Source organism: Carcharhinus amblyrhynchos, chromosome 1 (assembly GCF_965287045.1).
Source record: "Carcharhinus amblyrhynchos chromosome 1, sCarAmb.v2.hapA, whole genome shotgun sequence".
Classification (NCBI taxonomy): domain Eukaryota; kingdom Metazoa; phylum Chordata; class Chondrichthyes; order Carcharhiniformes; family Carcharhinidae; genus Carcharhinus; species Carcharhinus amblyrhynchos.
In genome coordinates, this window is record NC_137324.1 from 145,913,845 (window position 1) to 145,930,515 (window position 16,671).

The window sequence follows — 16,671 nt, forward strand, 5'->3', positions numbered from 1 at the left end:
GCCAGAGAACTGGAAGTTGTTGATGTGATGTGAAGTATCAGAAAAATTATGATGTCGGTGGGAAGGGACTAGGCAAGAGGAGAAAGGATGGAGTCAAGATAGGAAGAATGCTATTGAGCTTTGCTAAAGACCAATTAACTACAATTTTTGTTGCCCACTCCATTATTCAGTAGTCAGAAGGGAAAAGATTTGGGATCAATTTACACCATGTATGAATAAGAACAAAGAACAAAAACAGCCCGGGAAACAGGCCCTTCGGCCCAACAAGCCAGCGCCGCCATTTTAACATTACCAGTCCCCCCTCCACCTATGACCCTTATCTACGCTTATGGCATTCCACATTGAGGGAAAACTAATTTAGGGACAATTTATTACCTCCAGTCAGCCTAATAGCATATCTTTGGGGTGTGGGAGGAAACCAGAGCACCTGGAGAAAACCCACACAAGCACGGGGATAATGTGCAAACTCCCACAGACACTGGCCCAAGTCCATGTGTCTGCACAGCAAACAGTGATAGTCACTGAGCTGTTGTGTTGCCCAGCATCTGGTCCAGTTTAAGCACACACTAACGACACGAAGCACTAGGCTATTCTCGACATCCAAGAGCAGCACTAGTACGACCCATTGCGGGTATGCCCCTCGTTGGACACAAGGCGGACCGACTTAAAACCTGTGAATGAAAAGAGAAAAACATTAGTATAATTCCACATCCTTTTACATTACCAGGGACATCCCAATGCTAATGAACCTTATTTAAAACAATCTCCTATATCCTTCCATCTCCAACCCACTCATGTGCCTGTCTAAGTAACGCTTAAACAACTCCAGCGTGCCTGCCTCCACCACCTTACTTGGAAGAGCATTCCATACCCCCACTACCCTCTGTGTGAAAAACCTCCCTCTAATATCTGTGTTATACCTCTCCCCCCTCACTCTAAGCCCGTGGCCCCTCGTACTGTGTGTCTCTAACATAGGAAATAGCTTACCTCTGTTTACTCTATCTATACCCTTCATAATCTTATATACCTCTATTAGATCCCCCCTCAGTCGCCGTCTTTCAAGGGAAAACAGCCCCAATTTGCTCAATCTTTCCTCATAACCCAGTCCTTCCATTACCAGGCAACATCCTGGTAAACCTCCTCTGCACTCTCTCCAGAGTCTCCATGTCCTTCTGATAGTAAGGCGACCAGAACTGTACGCAGTACTCCAAATGTGGCCTAACCAACGTTCTATACAACTGCAACATTAGACTCCAGCTCTTAAACTCTATACCTCTTCCTATAAAGGCTAACATACCATAGGCTTTCTTCACAACCTTCTCCACTTGTACTGCCACCTTCAAAGACTTGTGCACTTGCACCCCCAGGTCCCGCTGTGTTTCTGTACTCTTTATAGGTCTACTCTTTATCATACAACTCCCCCCTACATTATTTCGGCCAAAATGCAGCACCTCACATTTATCAGGATTAAACTCCATTTGCCATATATCTGCCCAATATACCAGCCTACCAATATCTCGTTGAATTACCAGACACTGCTCCTCACTGCCCGCCAATCCAGCCATCTTAGTGTCATCTGCAAATTTGCTGATCACACCACTTACTCCCTCTTCCAAGTCATTTATATATACTACAAAGAGGTCCCAGTACTGAGCCCTGCGGCACACCACTAGTGACAGACCTCCAGCTAGAAAAGGACCCTTCCACTTCTACTCTCTGTCTCCTCTTAGCAAGCCAGTTCTCAATCCATCTAGATACCTGGCCTTGTATTCCATGAGCCTTAATCTTTTCAACCAACCTACCATGAGGGACTTTGTCAAACGCCTTACTGAAATCCATATAGACGACATCAGCGGCTCATCCTTCGTCGACCGTTTTTGTCACCTCCTCAAAAAATTCTACCAGATTCGTAAGTCAAGACTTCCCTTTTACAAAGCCATGCTGTGTATCCCTAATCAGATCGCAACGCTGTAAGAGCTCATATATCCTATCCCTAAGAATCCTCTCCATCAACTTGCCTACCACTGACGTCAAACTCACCAGCCTATAGTTACCAAGGTTATCCCTCCTACCCTTTTTAAACAATGGTACCACGTTCGCTATCCTCCAGTCCTCTGGGACCTCACCTGTGTCCAAAGAAGAGCCAAAGATTTATGTCAGAGGCCCAGCAATTTCATCTCTCGCCTCCCTAAGTAGCCTAGGATAAATGCCATCGGGCCCCGGAGATTTATCAGTTTTAATGCTACCTAAAAGCCCTAACACTACTTTCCTCATAATGGATAGTTCCTTCACTTGGTCTAAAGCTCCCTCAAAGACTGTATCAGACATCAAGCCTCTCTCCTTCGTGAATACCAACGCAAAGTATTCATTCAGGATCTCCCCCATTCCCTCGGAGTCTAAGCACAGTTCCCCTCGTCTGTCCCTGAGGAGACCGATTTTTCCCCTAGCCACCCTTTTGTTCCTAACATAGGAGTAAAACGCCTTTGGATTTTCCTTCATCCTACCTGCCAAAGCCATTTCATGCCCCCTTTTTGCCTTCCTAACTCCCCTTTTGAGATCCCTCGTGCTCTGTCTGTATTCCTCCAACGCTCTGTCTGTTCTCAGTTGCTTAGACCTAACATACGCCTCTCGTTTCTTCCTGACCAAGTCCTCAATATCTCTAGTAATCCACAGCTCTCTAAACCTACCTTTCCCATCCTTCCTCTTAACATGCCTTTCCTGCACCCATTTCAGTTTTCCCTTGAAAGACTCCCACATGCCTAACGTGGACTTGCCCTCCAACAGCCTATCCCAGTCTGTATTCCTAAGCTCCTGCCTAATCAGGCTGTATCTAGCCTTCCCCCAATCTAGCACCCTCCCCTTAGGACAGCACTCATCTTTTTCCATTAATATCCTAAAGTAGACGGAATTGTGGTCACTATTAGCCACATGTTCACCTACTGCAACCTTAACCACCTGACCTGGCTCATTGCCCAGAACTAAATCCAGTATAGCCCCCTCTCTATTAGGGCTATCTACATACTGCTCCAAGGACCCTTCCAATACACATCTTACGAATTCCTCCCCGTCCGAACCCCCAGCTCTAAGCACCTTCCAATCCACCCCAGGGAGATTAAAATCTCCCACTACAACAACCCTGTTCTTCCTACACATCCAAAATGTCTCTACATATACCCTCTTCCACTGCCGGCGAGCTGTCGGGCGGTCTGTAGTACACCCGTAGCATAGTAATTGCTCCCTTCCTATTCCTCAACTCCACCCACAGAGACTCAATTCCTAACCCCTCTATATTATCCTCCCTCTGCACCGCTGTGATGAGTGACACAAGGATGGATTAATCGACAAACGAGACCATTGCTGAATGTAGCTGCAGAGTCTATAGGTGAAGGTGGCAGCCTTTGGATATTATTAGACCTTCTTTATTCACTGTTTTTAGGTTGTCATGACAAATATGAGGGTGAGCGGGCAGGGGGCCTTTAAATTTATTGTCATGACCAACTTGGAGTTGATGGCATATTCCCTCTCTTGTCTGAAGTCCAGGCTCAGAGGTCTGATTGGGTATAAAGCAAACCCAACCCATGCAAATTGGCCGCTTTCCCTCCTCATGGCTGCTAATTGGCCTTCCAACACTTGATTTTCTATGTTGAGACAGTGGAAGTAGGAGGATGCACAGCTCCCATTCTGCCTCCTTCACACCACTGAAAACTGTAAAATCTAGCCCCTGAGTTAAGTACAGGAGCTCACTAAATTTGACACAGGCAAGAAAGTAGGATTGGGTAAAAATAATGGGAATGAAGACTGACACATTTTTGATTCCTAATGGTTTCCATCCCGGGTTTTGAAGTAAGTAGATGAGAAAATTGCAAATGCTTTAGCAATCTTCGAATACTCTCTTAATTCTGGAATTGCCCTTTTAGATTGGAAAATTACAAATATAACTCTACATTTAAAGAAGGTGAGAGAGAGAGAGAAAAACCAGGAAGTTATAGAACTAATGTTCTAACATTTGTTGTGGGAAAACTATTGAAATCTATTATTAAGAACAGAAGGATTGAGCGCTTAAAGAAACTTGAGCTGATTGGAAAGAGCCAACGTGGATTTGTAAAGAATCGGTTATCTCTAATGAACCTAATTTAACTTCTTTGAGTAACTAAAGTCATGGTCAGGGAAATGTAGTTTATATGGACTTCTAGGTTTGCAAGTAGGTGCAACATGAAAGACGTTGCTCTAAATATTCATGGAAGCGGGAGTCTCTTGGGCATGGATGGTGGCAAGCCCTTTGAGGAGGTTAAATGTGCTGGCCAAAACTGTCAGTACAAACTCCAGCTCCCCAAAAGTAACAAGGAAATAGGTGCTTTTTGACATGGCAGCTGCAACTGCTTGTATACTTTCCTTATTGTATCCGAATTGGCCGCCACATTTCCCTACAACTGTAGGAAAAAATAGTTAATTGATCATAAAACTCTTCAGGACGCCTTATGGTCTTGAAAGGCACTATATAAATTCAAGTTATCTCTTTTTCCTTTCATATATGGGACACTGATTGATGCCAGTCCCTCTATCTTAATGAAGCAATGTCCACTTTCAGTGGAGCTATCCTAGGCATTAACTGTTAAAATATAAAATGGAATTTTCCAGGAAATTGACAAAATCCCATGGTGAGTAGGAAACGCAGCATTGAACCTACTGACAGCAATTGCAGCTTTCTCCTTTGTATGGTGCAGCATTTAAAAGCAAAAATTGAAATCACGAATTCCACAACTTATCATTGGTGGGGTGGCTGATTTGCCTCTGATTCATTTGTTGTGCCAGCGACTTAGCTGAGGGTCATGGTGCCATGTTTAAAGGTTGCCCCGGCATAAGGTGAGCAAACCAATTCAACCTGGAACCCCTCTGGCATTCCCTGATTGTCCCCTGCACTGCCCAGGAATGACTCTCTCCCACTGAGTGTTACACTCATCTGAGCTTCTCTGGGAAGTTTGCTCACCTCTTTGGAGACCAGTTGTGATTCTGCCATAATGCTGCTGTGGATGGATTTTCTGACAGGTAAGGAGGGGCTTGATAATGATATGGTAATCAATTATAGTGATGCTCCCAATGATGACCGTCAGGAAACATGTCAAGTCACTGATGTAGGGAGGGGACAGTCGCATCATGTGTTTATGTTGACCTAAAATGTGACTTTGCAGTTCTCGTAATATTTTCTGCTGCCGTCACCAAATCCACCAAAAATTAATGGGAGCAAGAAAATCCCAGTCCTATTGTTATTCAGGGAGTACTCATAGAATTAGTAGAATGTAATCTGAAACTTCTAAATTATCTGGGAGAAAGGATTTGGAGGGATTTTTAATTCTTGCAACTCAGTAGAATGGAACTGGAACAGCGTCATTTCCTTCTTGGATTCTGCTGATGGATGATTGTAAGAATCTTTTCCCCATGGCAGAGGTGTCTTAAGACCAGAGGGCATAGATTTAAAGTGACGCTAAGTGATTTAAAGAGGATCTGAGGAAATGCTTTTTCACCTAGAGTGTGGTGGTGAAAGTACGGAACCCGCTGCTTGAGAGATAGTGGAGGCAGATAACCTCGTACCATTTAGGAAGCATCTGGACGAACACTTAAATTGCCTAGGCATTGTATGCTATGGACCAAATGCTAGTAAATGGGACTCGTATTGATTGGCATTTTATGATCAGCATAGAGGTGGTGGGCTGAATGGCCTGTTAGTGCACTAGAAAGCTTTAGATTGGCTAGGAGGGAGTTGAAGAGTGAGTTGAGAAGGGCTAAAAGAGGACATGAGAAGACTTTGGCTGATAGGATTAAGGAGAATCCTAAGGCGTTCTATAAGTATGTCAAGAACAGAAGGTTGGTCAGGGCAAGATTAGGGCCAGTTACAGACAGCAGGGGGAAGTTGTGTGTGGAACCGGAGGAGATTGGAGAAGTATTGAACCAATATTTCTCTTCGGTGTTCACGCAGGGGGACATGAATATAGCTGAGGAGGACATTGGGTTGCAGGGGTGTAAAATAGACAGTATTACGGTTGATAAAGAGGATGTGCTGGAAATTCTTGAGGGGCTGAAAATAGATAAGTCCCCTGGTCCGGATGGGATCTACCCTAGGATTCTCTGGGAGGCTAGAGAGGTGATTGCAGAGCCTCTGGCTCAGATCTTCAGGTCGTCATTGGTCTCTGGTGTAGTCCCGGAGGATTGGAGGATAGCGAATGTTGTCCCATTGTTTAAGAAGGGGAACAGAGACTTTGCCGGGAATTATAGACCGGTGAGTCTTACTTCTGTTGTGGGCAAGGTCTTAGAAAAAATTATTAGGGATAGGATTTATAGTTATTTGGAGTGTAATGAATTGATTAGAAATAGTCAGCATGGTTTTGTAGCAGGTAGGTCGTGCCTTACTAACCTTATTGAGTTTTTTGAGAAGGTGACCAAAGAGGTGGATGGGGGTAAGGCAGTTGACGTGGTATACATGGATTTTAGTAAGGCGTTCGATAAGGTTCACCATGGTAGGCTTCTGCAGAAAATGCAGATGTATGGGATTGTGGGTAATCTAGGAAGTTGGATCAGGAATTGGCTATCAGATAGGAGACAGAGGGTGGTGGTGGATGGTAAATATTCATCATGGAGTGCAGTTACGAGTGGTGTGCCTCAGGGATCTGTTTTGGGGCCACTGTTGTTTGTAATTTTTATTAATGATCTGGATGAGGGTATAGTTGGGTGGATTAGTAAATTTGCTGATGACACCAAAGTTGGAGGTGTGGTAGATTGTGAGGAAGGGTGTCATAGTCTGCAGGGAGACTTAGATAGGTTGCAGAGCTGGGCCGAGAGGTGGCGGATGGAATTTAATGCGGAGAAGTGTGAGGTAATTCACTTTGGTAGTAGCAACAGATGTGTCGAGTATAGGGCTAACGGGAGGACTTTGAATAGTGTGGATGAACAGAGGGATCTAGGTGTGTGTGTACATAGATCCCTGAAAGTTGGGAATCAAGTAGATAAGGTTGTCAAGAAGGCGTACGGTGTCTTGGCGTTTATTGGTAGGGGGATTGAATTTAGGAGTCGCAGTGTAATGTTGCAACTGTACACTACTCTAGTGCGGCCGCACTTGGAGTACTGTGTGCAGTTCTGGTCCCCGCATTACAAGAAGGATGTGGAGGCGTTGGAGAGGGTGCAGAGGAGGTTTACTAGGATGTTGCCTGGTATGGTGGGGAGGTCCTATGAGGAGAGACTGAGGGATCTAGGGTTGTTTTCGTTGGGAAGAAGGCGGCTAAGAGGGGATCTTATTGAAACATATAAGATGATTAGAGGTTTAGATAGGGTGGATAGTGATAGCCTTTTTCCTCGGATGGAGAAAGCTAGCACGAGGGGGCATGACTTTAAATTAAGGGGGGGTAGCTACAGGACGGATGTCAGGGGTAGGTTCTTTACCCAGCGGGTGGTGAGGGATTGGAATGCCCTGCCTGCTGCAGTTGTAGATGCGTCTAGTTTGGGGGCGTTTAAGAGATCTCTGGATAGGTTTATGGACGAAAAGGGATTGGTATAGGCTAGTGGGTCATTGTTTTTGTAACTGGTCGGCGCAACATCGTGGGCCGAAGGGCCTGTTCTGCGCTGTAATGTTCTATGTTCTATGTTCTATGTTCTATGTTTCTTTGCTGTATGACTCAATGGGGGGAATTTTCCCGTCCCACCTGCCAAGGAATTGTAGCATCTGATGCGGGGGAAGACCATGCAAAGTTCCTTTGACCTCGGGCAGGGTATTCCAGTTTTGGGGGCGAGCGTGACCAGAAAATTCCACCCTCTGACTCAGTATGACTGTGGTACAAAATGACTGTATTCGAGCTATTTTCCAGGACAGAAAACAATGGCAGTGTTTCTAAATTACACTCCTGGCTACAAAGATGCATGAAGCGTAAGAGCTGAAAGCAGACCTCTCAAATATGTAATTTTATTTCTATAGTTGAGAGATTGTGTATTTGTGAGAAAGGATGTGAAAATGGAAAGAAGATAACAATTTGAGAGAGTTGGCCCTTTGTAATTGATTGTACGCAATACTTAATTTTTCTTATCTCCTTTCTGAGCAGGGAAATGAATGGCAAACTCCTGTACAACTTTACAAACTTGGATAATTTAATTCACCTTCTCTGGCGGAATGGGCTTAAACCAGGTAGGTCAGAATTAAAAAAACAAATGTATTGGAGTTGAATCCCTTAGGAGAATTTTCTAACCTCTTTGCATAATATAGATAATTATAAGTTTAAAAAATTCTACAATGAAACAGCAGAAAGGAGCACTGAATTAATTTGGAACTTCATATTCCACTTAAGAGGGTCATAAATTAAATACTAAAATTTGGCTCACATAGCATCTTATGTTTCAGGTCTTCCCAATCCACTTCACACACAATTAATTACTTCTGAATTGCAGCCACTATTATGTAAGCAAATCTACATGCAGCAAACTGCGCTCTAGAAGATCAGTAATCAAAGCTTCCTCCACTTTCTTTCCAGATTGGCTGCTGACTCATAAACAAACCCCTTGCCACTTTCTTGCATGATTGTGTTGATATTCTGGCATTAATTGAAACTTAGACAAGCTGTATTTTCCACCAACTATCCTACCCAACTACTTTGGCAGCAGCACTGGCCCATAGCTGCAAGTCACATCTTGACTACTCCAACACTTATAGAAGTAAGTCATGCTTAATGAACCTGCATGCATTTTTTGAAGAGGTGACTAAAGCTATGGGCTGGGGAATGTCTATGGATGTTATTTAAACCAATGCATTTGAAAAAGCCCCTCATAAGGGACTGTTAACTAATGTTGAAGCACCTTGAATGCTCAGTATAACTCTGCAATTTATTTGATTTTCAAGTACTCAAGCTCCTTTTGAAAGTTACAATTGAACCTGCTTCTACAACTTTTTCAGGCAGTGGGTTTCAAATCGTAAAAGCTTTCTCCTCATCTTCTCCCTGGCTCTTGTGCCAGTTACCATAAACCTGTATTCTTTAAGTTACTTATCTTCTTACTATAGGGAAAGAGTTTCTTCCTGTCTTCTCCAACATAGACCCTCATAATTTCTTCTAGCAATTTAGGAACAGAGCAGGGAAGTTAAGGTGAGACTTAATCAAGATGCTCTAAATGATAGGAATTTTTGAGCTGCTCTGAGTGAAATGAGAGTGTTTGGCATGCATTTTGGTGTAATTGATAACTCTTCAAACTGTTCCGCAAATTGGCACCAACTTCTCACAATGTATTGTAGATGCAAGTCATTTATCTATCATCCAAACTGTGGATTTGGAAATATTTTTAATGTTTCCACATCAACAAGATTTCACACAATGCTGAAAATTTCACATCTGTGCTGTACAATTTTTTAATTAAACAATTCCATTTACTTTTATGTTGAATGATGCATTATGCTGTAGCTTTAATCAGAACAGTATACCTCTATTCGAAACTCCACAGTTAATTCATTGCATTAATTGTCAAGTCTGTTTGATTAATGATTTTGTGAAGAAATAAATTTCCTCCATATTTTACAGGATTTGAGCTTATGGGAAATCCATCAGGCTACTTTACCAATTTTGAAGAGAAAGTACAGGTGTTTGAGTGGAAAAAATTGATCACCCTTTTGGCAAGAAGGTATATAGGTAAATGCATAGAAAAAAGTTTATAATATATATTTTAGCTATATTATTTCAGAGTTTCAACTCCAAATAATTTCATAATAAATTATAATGATTATGCCTTATCGTTGCTCTTAGCAGAATAATGGGGTGAATTTTCTAGTCCTATCTGCTGCAGGAATTGTAGCAGATAGGACGGAAAATTTGGCAGACCATTTAAAGGTTTATTGACTTCGGGCGGGAATTTCTGGTCTTGGGGTGGGAGTGACTGGAAAATCCTGCCCAATGTGTCCAAAGTTGAATAAAACAGTCTTATGAAATGTTCTCACAAGCTGCATGTATAAAATTCATGCATTGTTAATGTTGTAATGCTGTCCAGTCCATTGCCATCAATTTATTATCAGATGTTTTGTTACCCTCACTTGTTCAGAGATGGCATTGCAGCTGGTCTCAAGCCTGTTACAGCAACATAGATAAAAGACATTCTGTTATGGGCTTTTTAGCCCTGTTCCACCAGCTTCCATGATGTGGATGTGCCCGCGTTGGACTGGGGTAAACACAGTAAAAAGTCTGACAACACCAGGTTTTAGTCGGTTGGACTAAAACCTGGTGCTGTCAGACTTCCCACCAGTTTCCATGCAGAGGAGGCCAGCAATTTATTGAAACATTCACTGTCACATCCATACATCTTTTTTCCTCCTTTCTTCCTTTTCAGAACAAAAAAGTCAGACCAGTTTCCAGTTAATAGAGAGCAAGGATTGCAGTTGGAGGGGTAACTGACTATAGTGTTATGATGAGCTTGTGGATGAGTGGGAAAGTGGTGGTGTATCCTCTCCGTCCATAAAATATCCCACCTGCCCCGTTTTATATGCCCTCCCCTCCCATGCCGAAAACACATCTGACAGGGCTGTGTAAAATGCAGCTCAAAGTCGTTGTAGTTTTACAAATGGGGAATCTTTTTTGACAAATTTATTAGAATTTTTTGAAGATGTAAGTGGTAAGCTAGATAAAAGGAAACAATAGAAATAATTTACTTGGATTTGCAAAATGCATTTGACAAAGTGCCAGACAAAAAAATTAATGTACAAGATAAGACCTCATGAAGTTGGAGGTATTAGCATGGTTGGAGAATTAGATAACAAGTAGGAAATAGACAGTATGAATAAGTGGCGTATTTAAGTTGCAAACTGGAACAGTTGGAGTGGTGCAAGTATCAGCGCTGCAGTGATCAGTCTGTATTACAATCTATGTTACACCTACATTAATGATTCAGACAAAGGAACTGAGCGAATTGGTCTGAATCTTCCAAGCAGTGCCACGTTGGGGGATTTGGATGTATTATGTTTTGGTGAATGAGGTGGGTAGGTCGGTGTGATGACTTTAGCGAGCTAACCTCATTAGCCTGGCTGGAGTAAGAACTACCGATGAGTCCTAATTGATGGTTAAATCAGGGAGCCTCGTGCTCCCTTTTTAAAGCAGGTGTGTCAAACTCCCAGCCTGCATTCAGCAGTTCGCAACTGGAGAGCTGGCTGTGTGCAGGAGGAAGTTACTGTCGTCATTGCATTGCATTGTATTGCTGCTACAAAGGTAAAGAGAAGCTGTGTGAAGGGTCCTTTTGCCTCTGTGGAGGGTCCTAATCAGAGGGAGGGAAGGAAGGGCGATCTGTCGCCCTCTTGAAGCATCCAGCCATTGGAAGGTGCTCTCTCCTCTGGAAAGGAGAGGGAGAGACGAAGAGAGGGAGAGGCCCAACGAGATCTTTCCATCTGTAGGAGAGGGGACAACACCCAAAAGGAAAAGGGGAGAAAAATAACATCAAAGGACTGAGCTGTTGGGCTGGTGCCCAGTTCATGATAGCTGCATCCGAAGGAGAGCTGGGAGGAAGAATACAAGATCATTTTTCCATCTGCAAGGGTGGGGAGTGAAGACACCCCAGACTTTGCGTTTTTGGCCCAAGAGGGTCGAAGATCGGAAGTCCTCCCACCCACTGCTGCTGCCCCCAACATCGGTTCCCCACCCCCGACCAGGGCACCAGCCCTCCTTAATGCCCTGTCCCTTGTCCTCCTTCCTGCTCCTCCATCCCCCTCTCTCCCTCTCTGACACCGGGAAGAGAGTGCCTGGACCCCCACCCACCCCATCCTCCCTCGTTCCCTCTCTGTCCCCCAATACCTGGGCAGAGATGTCCTCCCCCACCTACCACACCCACAATCCCTTCCCTCTCTGCGCCTGGCCCGAAAGGCCTCCACCCAACCCTCCCTGCACTCCCACCGAAAAAGTTGAACCAATATGCTCTGCCATGCATCTGGGCAGGGGTGCGTAGCACCTTGCATCGTCATGCATCAAGGCCCACCTATTCAGGTGTGGCGGCGGCCAAAGCACCACCACTCCTAAAGCCCTGCCACCATTTAGACTCATTACAAAACAACTCGGGGTCAAGTGCAACGCCTACCCCGACATGACCATCGAGGCTTGCGTTTGGGCAATGGCTGAGGTTGTCGGCCCCTCAACTGTTGTAGCAGCCTCAACAAGGCCATATTCTTTCTGAAGGCTCAGTGGGCAGTCCATCTCACCCTGGAAAAGGGGCTCACCGTGGGCGGGACGTTCTTGGCAGTGGACCCCCTAGAGGCCACTGCCCAACGACTGGTCATTTCGAACATCCCGCCCTTCATCCCCATGGAGCTCCTCCTCCCCCACCTCCATTTACTGGGGGAGGTCAGGTCCGGGGTGGCACTGATCCCGCTCAGCCTCTGGCGTGTGTACCACTTTTGGCACCAGGTCGATGTCCGCCTGCTTTGAAGGGGGAGTTCAACGTCCCCTTCGAGGGGACCACCTACGGGTCTCTGGTCTGCAGACGGTGTACCGTGCCATGCCTGTAAGGAGGCAGGGCATATTAAAAAGAACTGCCCCGCCTCCAAGGTTGCCAATCCCCAACCCAAGGCAGCAGCAGCTGGCACTGCAGCCCCTGCTCCCCTCCCCGGCGAGTAGCACCTGGCTCCCTGCAAGGGGAGGCCACGTCGGCAGCGGATGCCGTGTTGGCTGCTGGTGGGAGGGGTAGCGGAGCCTCCATGAGGCCAGAAAACCCCGGGAAGCAGGAAGGGGAGGAAGAAGGGGGGGAATGCAACCCAACCACTACCCCAGTCAATCCAGCCGCCAGCTCAGGGAACAAAACTACCTCCGGTGCCCCTCCCAACCCATCTACAGGGCTCGTGGGCGCCTCAGTGCCATGTGCTGGGCCTAGCATCGCAGGTGCGCACGCTCCCGGGTCCGGGCGTTGGGGAGTTACACGACCCTGAGCCGGCAGATACTATACCTCCTGGGGAGGAGAAAGGGATGGCCAAGGGCTGGGGCATGAAGGAAAGGGGCAGAGTGTGAGGGGCATCCCCTGTCAAGGGGTTGCCTCTTAAGAAGAGGCACTACACCTCAGAGGAGGGGGAGCTTGAGATCTGTGGGACTCCCCACACCTCTCGCCTAGCTCAGAAGTTGTGGCGCCTATGCCCCTCTTCCAGTTCATACCATCCCCTGCCCCATCTTCATGCCAGGGGCAAGAGAAAGAAAGAAAACACGTGCTGCTGCAGTCCTCCAAGTGGAACTCCCCGGGGTTGGGTGAGAACGGGGCCCCCGTGGTCCAGTTTCATCTGGTGCATTTTAGCATCACGGAGGAGTTCTTCCTTGACCTGCTGGGGGACTGTGGCAGCACCCTGTTTCTTTTGGTCCTTGGATGATGGTAGCGAGGAAGGCCCCCCCTCCCTGTCCTGACCTCTGATGCTGCCCCACTGCCCCCCGACCTCAGACCGGAGGACTCGCTGGACCTGTGGGATGTCCAGGCATCTGGGGCAGAGCAGGGGACTGAGCCACCATCGCCCACGGACTCTCAAACCCAGGGGGAAGAGCCTGGGGGGAACCCCTTCGCCGCCGATCCTGGGGGTGGGAATGGGGTGGGGGGCGGGGGGGGGAATTAGGACTAGTTGGTGGCTCTGAGGAGGTAGGCTCAGAGGAGGTACCCCGAGGAGGTAGGCTGCTCAGTAGTGGTCACGGGGACTTTCAGGTTCACTTGCAGCAAGGTGGGGGACTCCCTCATGCCCCTCACCGAGTCGCCCCTCGCCCTCTGGGGAGCTCAGGGTCTTTACAAAAGACCATTCTGGCTGCCCTGACAGTGTCCAACTGGCCCTCGACCATTGGTCGGACCTGGCACTGCTTGTCCAGTCCATGCAGGCCTGCTCCCAGACCGCGCTGGACCTGACTGAAAGAGTGCAGCGTCAGGTACAGGAGTTGCTTGACGGGCTGATGGGGGAGTGGACTGGCACGTCCTGTGCCAGCGTTCCCCCATGCACTTAGATAAGTAGTGACAGTGGCACAATGCTACTGACATGAAGGTGACCATAGCCAGCCTCAACGTCAACGGCAGCCATGAGCCACTCCGCAGGTTCCAGAACTTCTCGGCCCTCCATGACAGGAAGTATGCGGTGTGTTTCCTGCAAGAAACTTGTACCATTCTGCGAGACAAAGCCAGATGGTTCCTGGAGTGGCGAAGGAAGAGGGAGGGGTGTGTGTGTGTGTGTGTGTGTGTGTGTGTGTCTGTGTGTGTGTGTGTGGGGGGAGGTGGTGGGGGGGGAGGGGGGGTGTCTACATGAGCCACCTCGCACTCGCTTCTAGCAGAATGGCTATCTTGTTGGCCCCGCACTTTCAGCCAAAGAACTTGGGGGTCAAGGAGCCAGTGCCAGGCCAATTGCTGCACTTGACGATGCATGAGGGGGGTGTGGTCATGTGGGTCATTCACTTGCTGAATGCATATGCCCTGACCACTGGACCGCAGCAAACGACTTTGTATGAGAAAGTGTCCGCTCATCTCAACACCATCGCTGGGGGCGAATGCATCATCCTCAGGGGCTATTTCAACTGCCCCCTTGAGGCACGGGACTGCACCAGCCCGTGGCTGCGCACTCTGGCGGTGGTGAAGTTCTGGGACCTGCTCGGGGGACATGATTGGTGGACGTCTGGAGACATCTCCATTCTGGCACCAGAGCTTTCACTTTCATGTAGCCTAAGGCAGAGTGTCCAGAATCGACTGCCTTTACATTTTGAGGGCACACGTGTCCAGCGTGCAGTTGGCCTCCATGTGGCAGGTGCTGTGCACGGACCACCACCTGGTGTGGGCGGAGTTTGTTCCGTCTCGCATCCGGAGGGGGCATGTACTGGCACTTAAACAACACGCAACTGGAGGACGAGCGCTTCCTGGACTCGTTTTGACAATTTTGGGCCGGCTGGAGAAGGAAGCGGGGTGGCTTCCCCTCCTTGAGGCTATAGTGGGATGTAGGCAGGACTCTCAACTGTACCTTCTGTTAGGAGTACGCGAGGAAGTCAATAAGGAGGCGGAAGTCCAGGCTTGAGGAGTTGGAGAAGGAGGTGTTCAACCTGGAGGCATACCTCAGTCAGCCCAACGTGGACCTGGCCCTGCGGCTGGAGTACAGGGAGAAGAAGGACGCACTGCGGGACCTACAACTTGTCGGGTCCCATGGCACGTATGTGAGGTAGCGGCTCCAGTTCCGAGTGGACCTAGACCTCGGCTCCCCCTTCTTCTTCTCGCTGGAAAAAGGGCAGGCTAACCGTCAGCAGCTCCTTAAGCCCCTAGCCGATGACAGTTCCCCCGTCTCGGATCCGGAGGGCATCTGGGCCATTGCCTGAGATTTTTACACCTCCCTGTGCTTTCCGGGTCCGTCCAGTGAGGATGCCCACAGAGACCTTCCGCAGGTCAGCCCAAAGAGCGTCAGCAGGCTTGAGCCTCCATCACCATGGCCAAGCTGATCAGCGCCCTCAACAGCCTCCAACAGGGCGAGGGGCCGGGGCTGGACAGGTTAACCGTGGAATTCTTCAGGGCGCTCTGGGACATCCTGGGGAACAACTACACGGGGGTCCTGGTGGAGAACACAGCTACTGGGGAGATGTCCCTTTCGTGGTGCAGGGTGATTATTGTCCTGCTGCCAAAGAAGTGGGATCTCCGGTGCCTTAAAATCTGTCTCCCTCCTCAGCACAGATTATAAAATCTTTGCCAGGGCAATGGCTTTACACCTTGGATCTGTGCTGGACCACATGATCCACCCTGATCGGTCCTACACAGTCCCTGCCCAATCAATCCATGATAACCTCCATCTGGTCCGGGACCTAATACACCATTCTCAGAGGACTGGTGTGTTGAGCGCCTTCTTGTCTTTAGATCAGGAGAAGACGTTCGACAGGGTCAAGCACAAGTATTTACTTGGAACTCTGCAGGCGTTCGCGGTCGGGACACGTTTTGTTGCTTGGATCCGACTACTGTGCTGTGCCGCAGAGTGTCTGATTAAGGTTAACAGGTCCCTGACGGGGCCCCTTCGCTTTGGGAGAGGAGTACGGCAGGGCTGCCCCTTGTCCAGCCAACTATATTCTATATGTGTGGAGCCATTCCTGTGCCTCTTACAGAGGAGGTTGTCAGGTTTGGCTCTGCGCGGTCCGGACATAGGGGTGGTCCTGTTGGCTTACGCTGATGACGTGCTCCTCATGTTTACGGATCCGGCTGACCTGCGGAGGTTGCGAGAATGCCAGGTGGTGTACTCTGCCGCATCCTCCGCCAGGATCAACTGGGCCAGGTGTTCCGGACTCCTGGTCGGTCCGTGGGAGAAGGACCCCCTTCTGGAGGAACTCAGGCCTTTCACCTGGAGCAGGACCAGCCTCCTCTACTTGGGAGTCCATCTCTGCCCAGCCGAGTAACCCTGGCCGGCGAATTGGTGGGAGCTGGCTGCCAAAGTCACTGCCCACCTGAGTTGCTGGTCAGGACTGCTCTGAGTGCTGTCCTTTAGGGCTCAAGTTCTCGTCATAAACCAGCTGGTTGCTTCCATGCTGTAGTACTGGCTGTTTACTTTGGACCCTTCCCCTGGCTTTGTCACAAATATGCAGAAAACCCTCATGCGATTCTTCTGGGACAATTGACTGCATTGAGGCTCTGCCGAGGTTCTGCACCTCCCACTTGAGGAGGACGGCCAAGGTCTGGTGTGCCTTCGTACACGGATAACAA

General features: G+C 48.0%; 1 protein-coding gene across 3 annotated transcripts in view; it reads left to right on the forward strand.

Moving 5' to 3' along the window:
* idua (alpha-L-iduronidase) overlaps positions 1–16,671 on the forward strand; it is a 239,199-nt gene that overhangs the window by 120,397 nt on the left and 102,131 nt on the right. For all 3 annotated transcript variants that reach the window (XM_080193489.1, XM_080193490.1, XM_080193491.1), the window contains exons 3-4: positions 8,085–8,167; positions 9,546–9,653. In XM_080193489.1, coding sequence (XP_080049615.1) covers positions 8,085–8,167; positions 9,546–9,653 — 191 coding nt within the window. The remainder of the gene's footprint in view (positions 1–8,084; positions 8,168–9,545; positions 9,654–16,671) is intronic.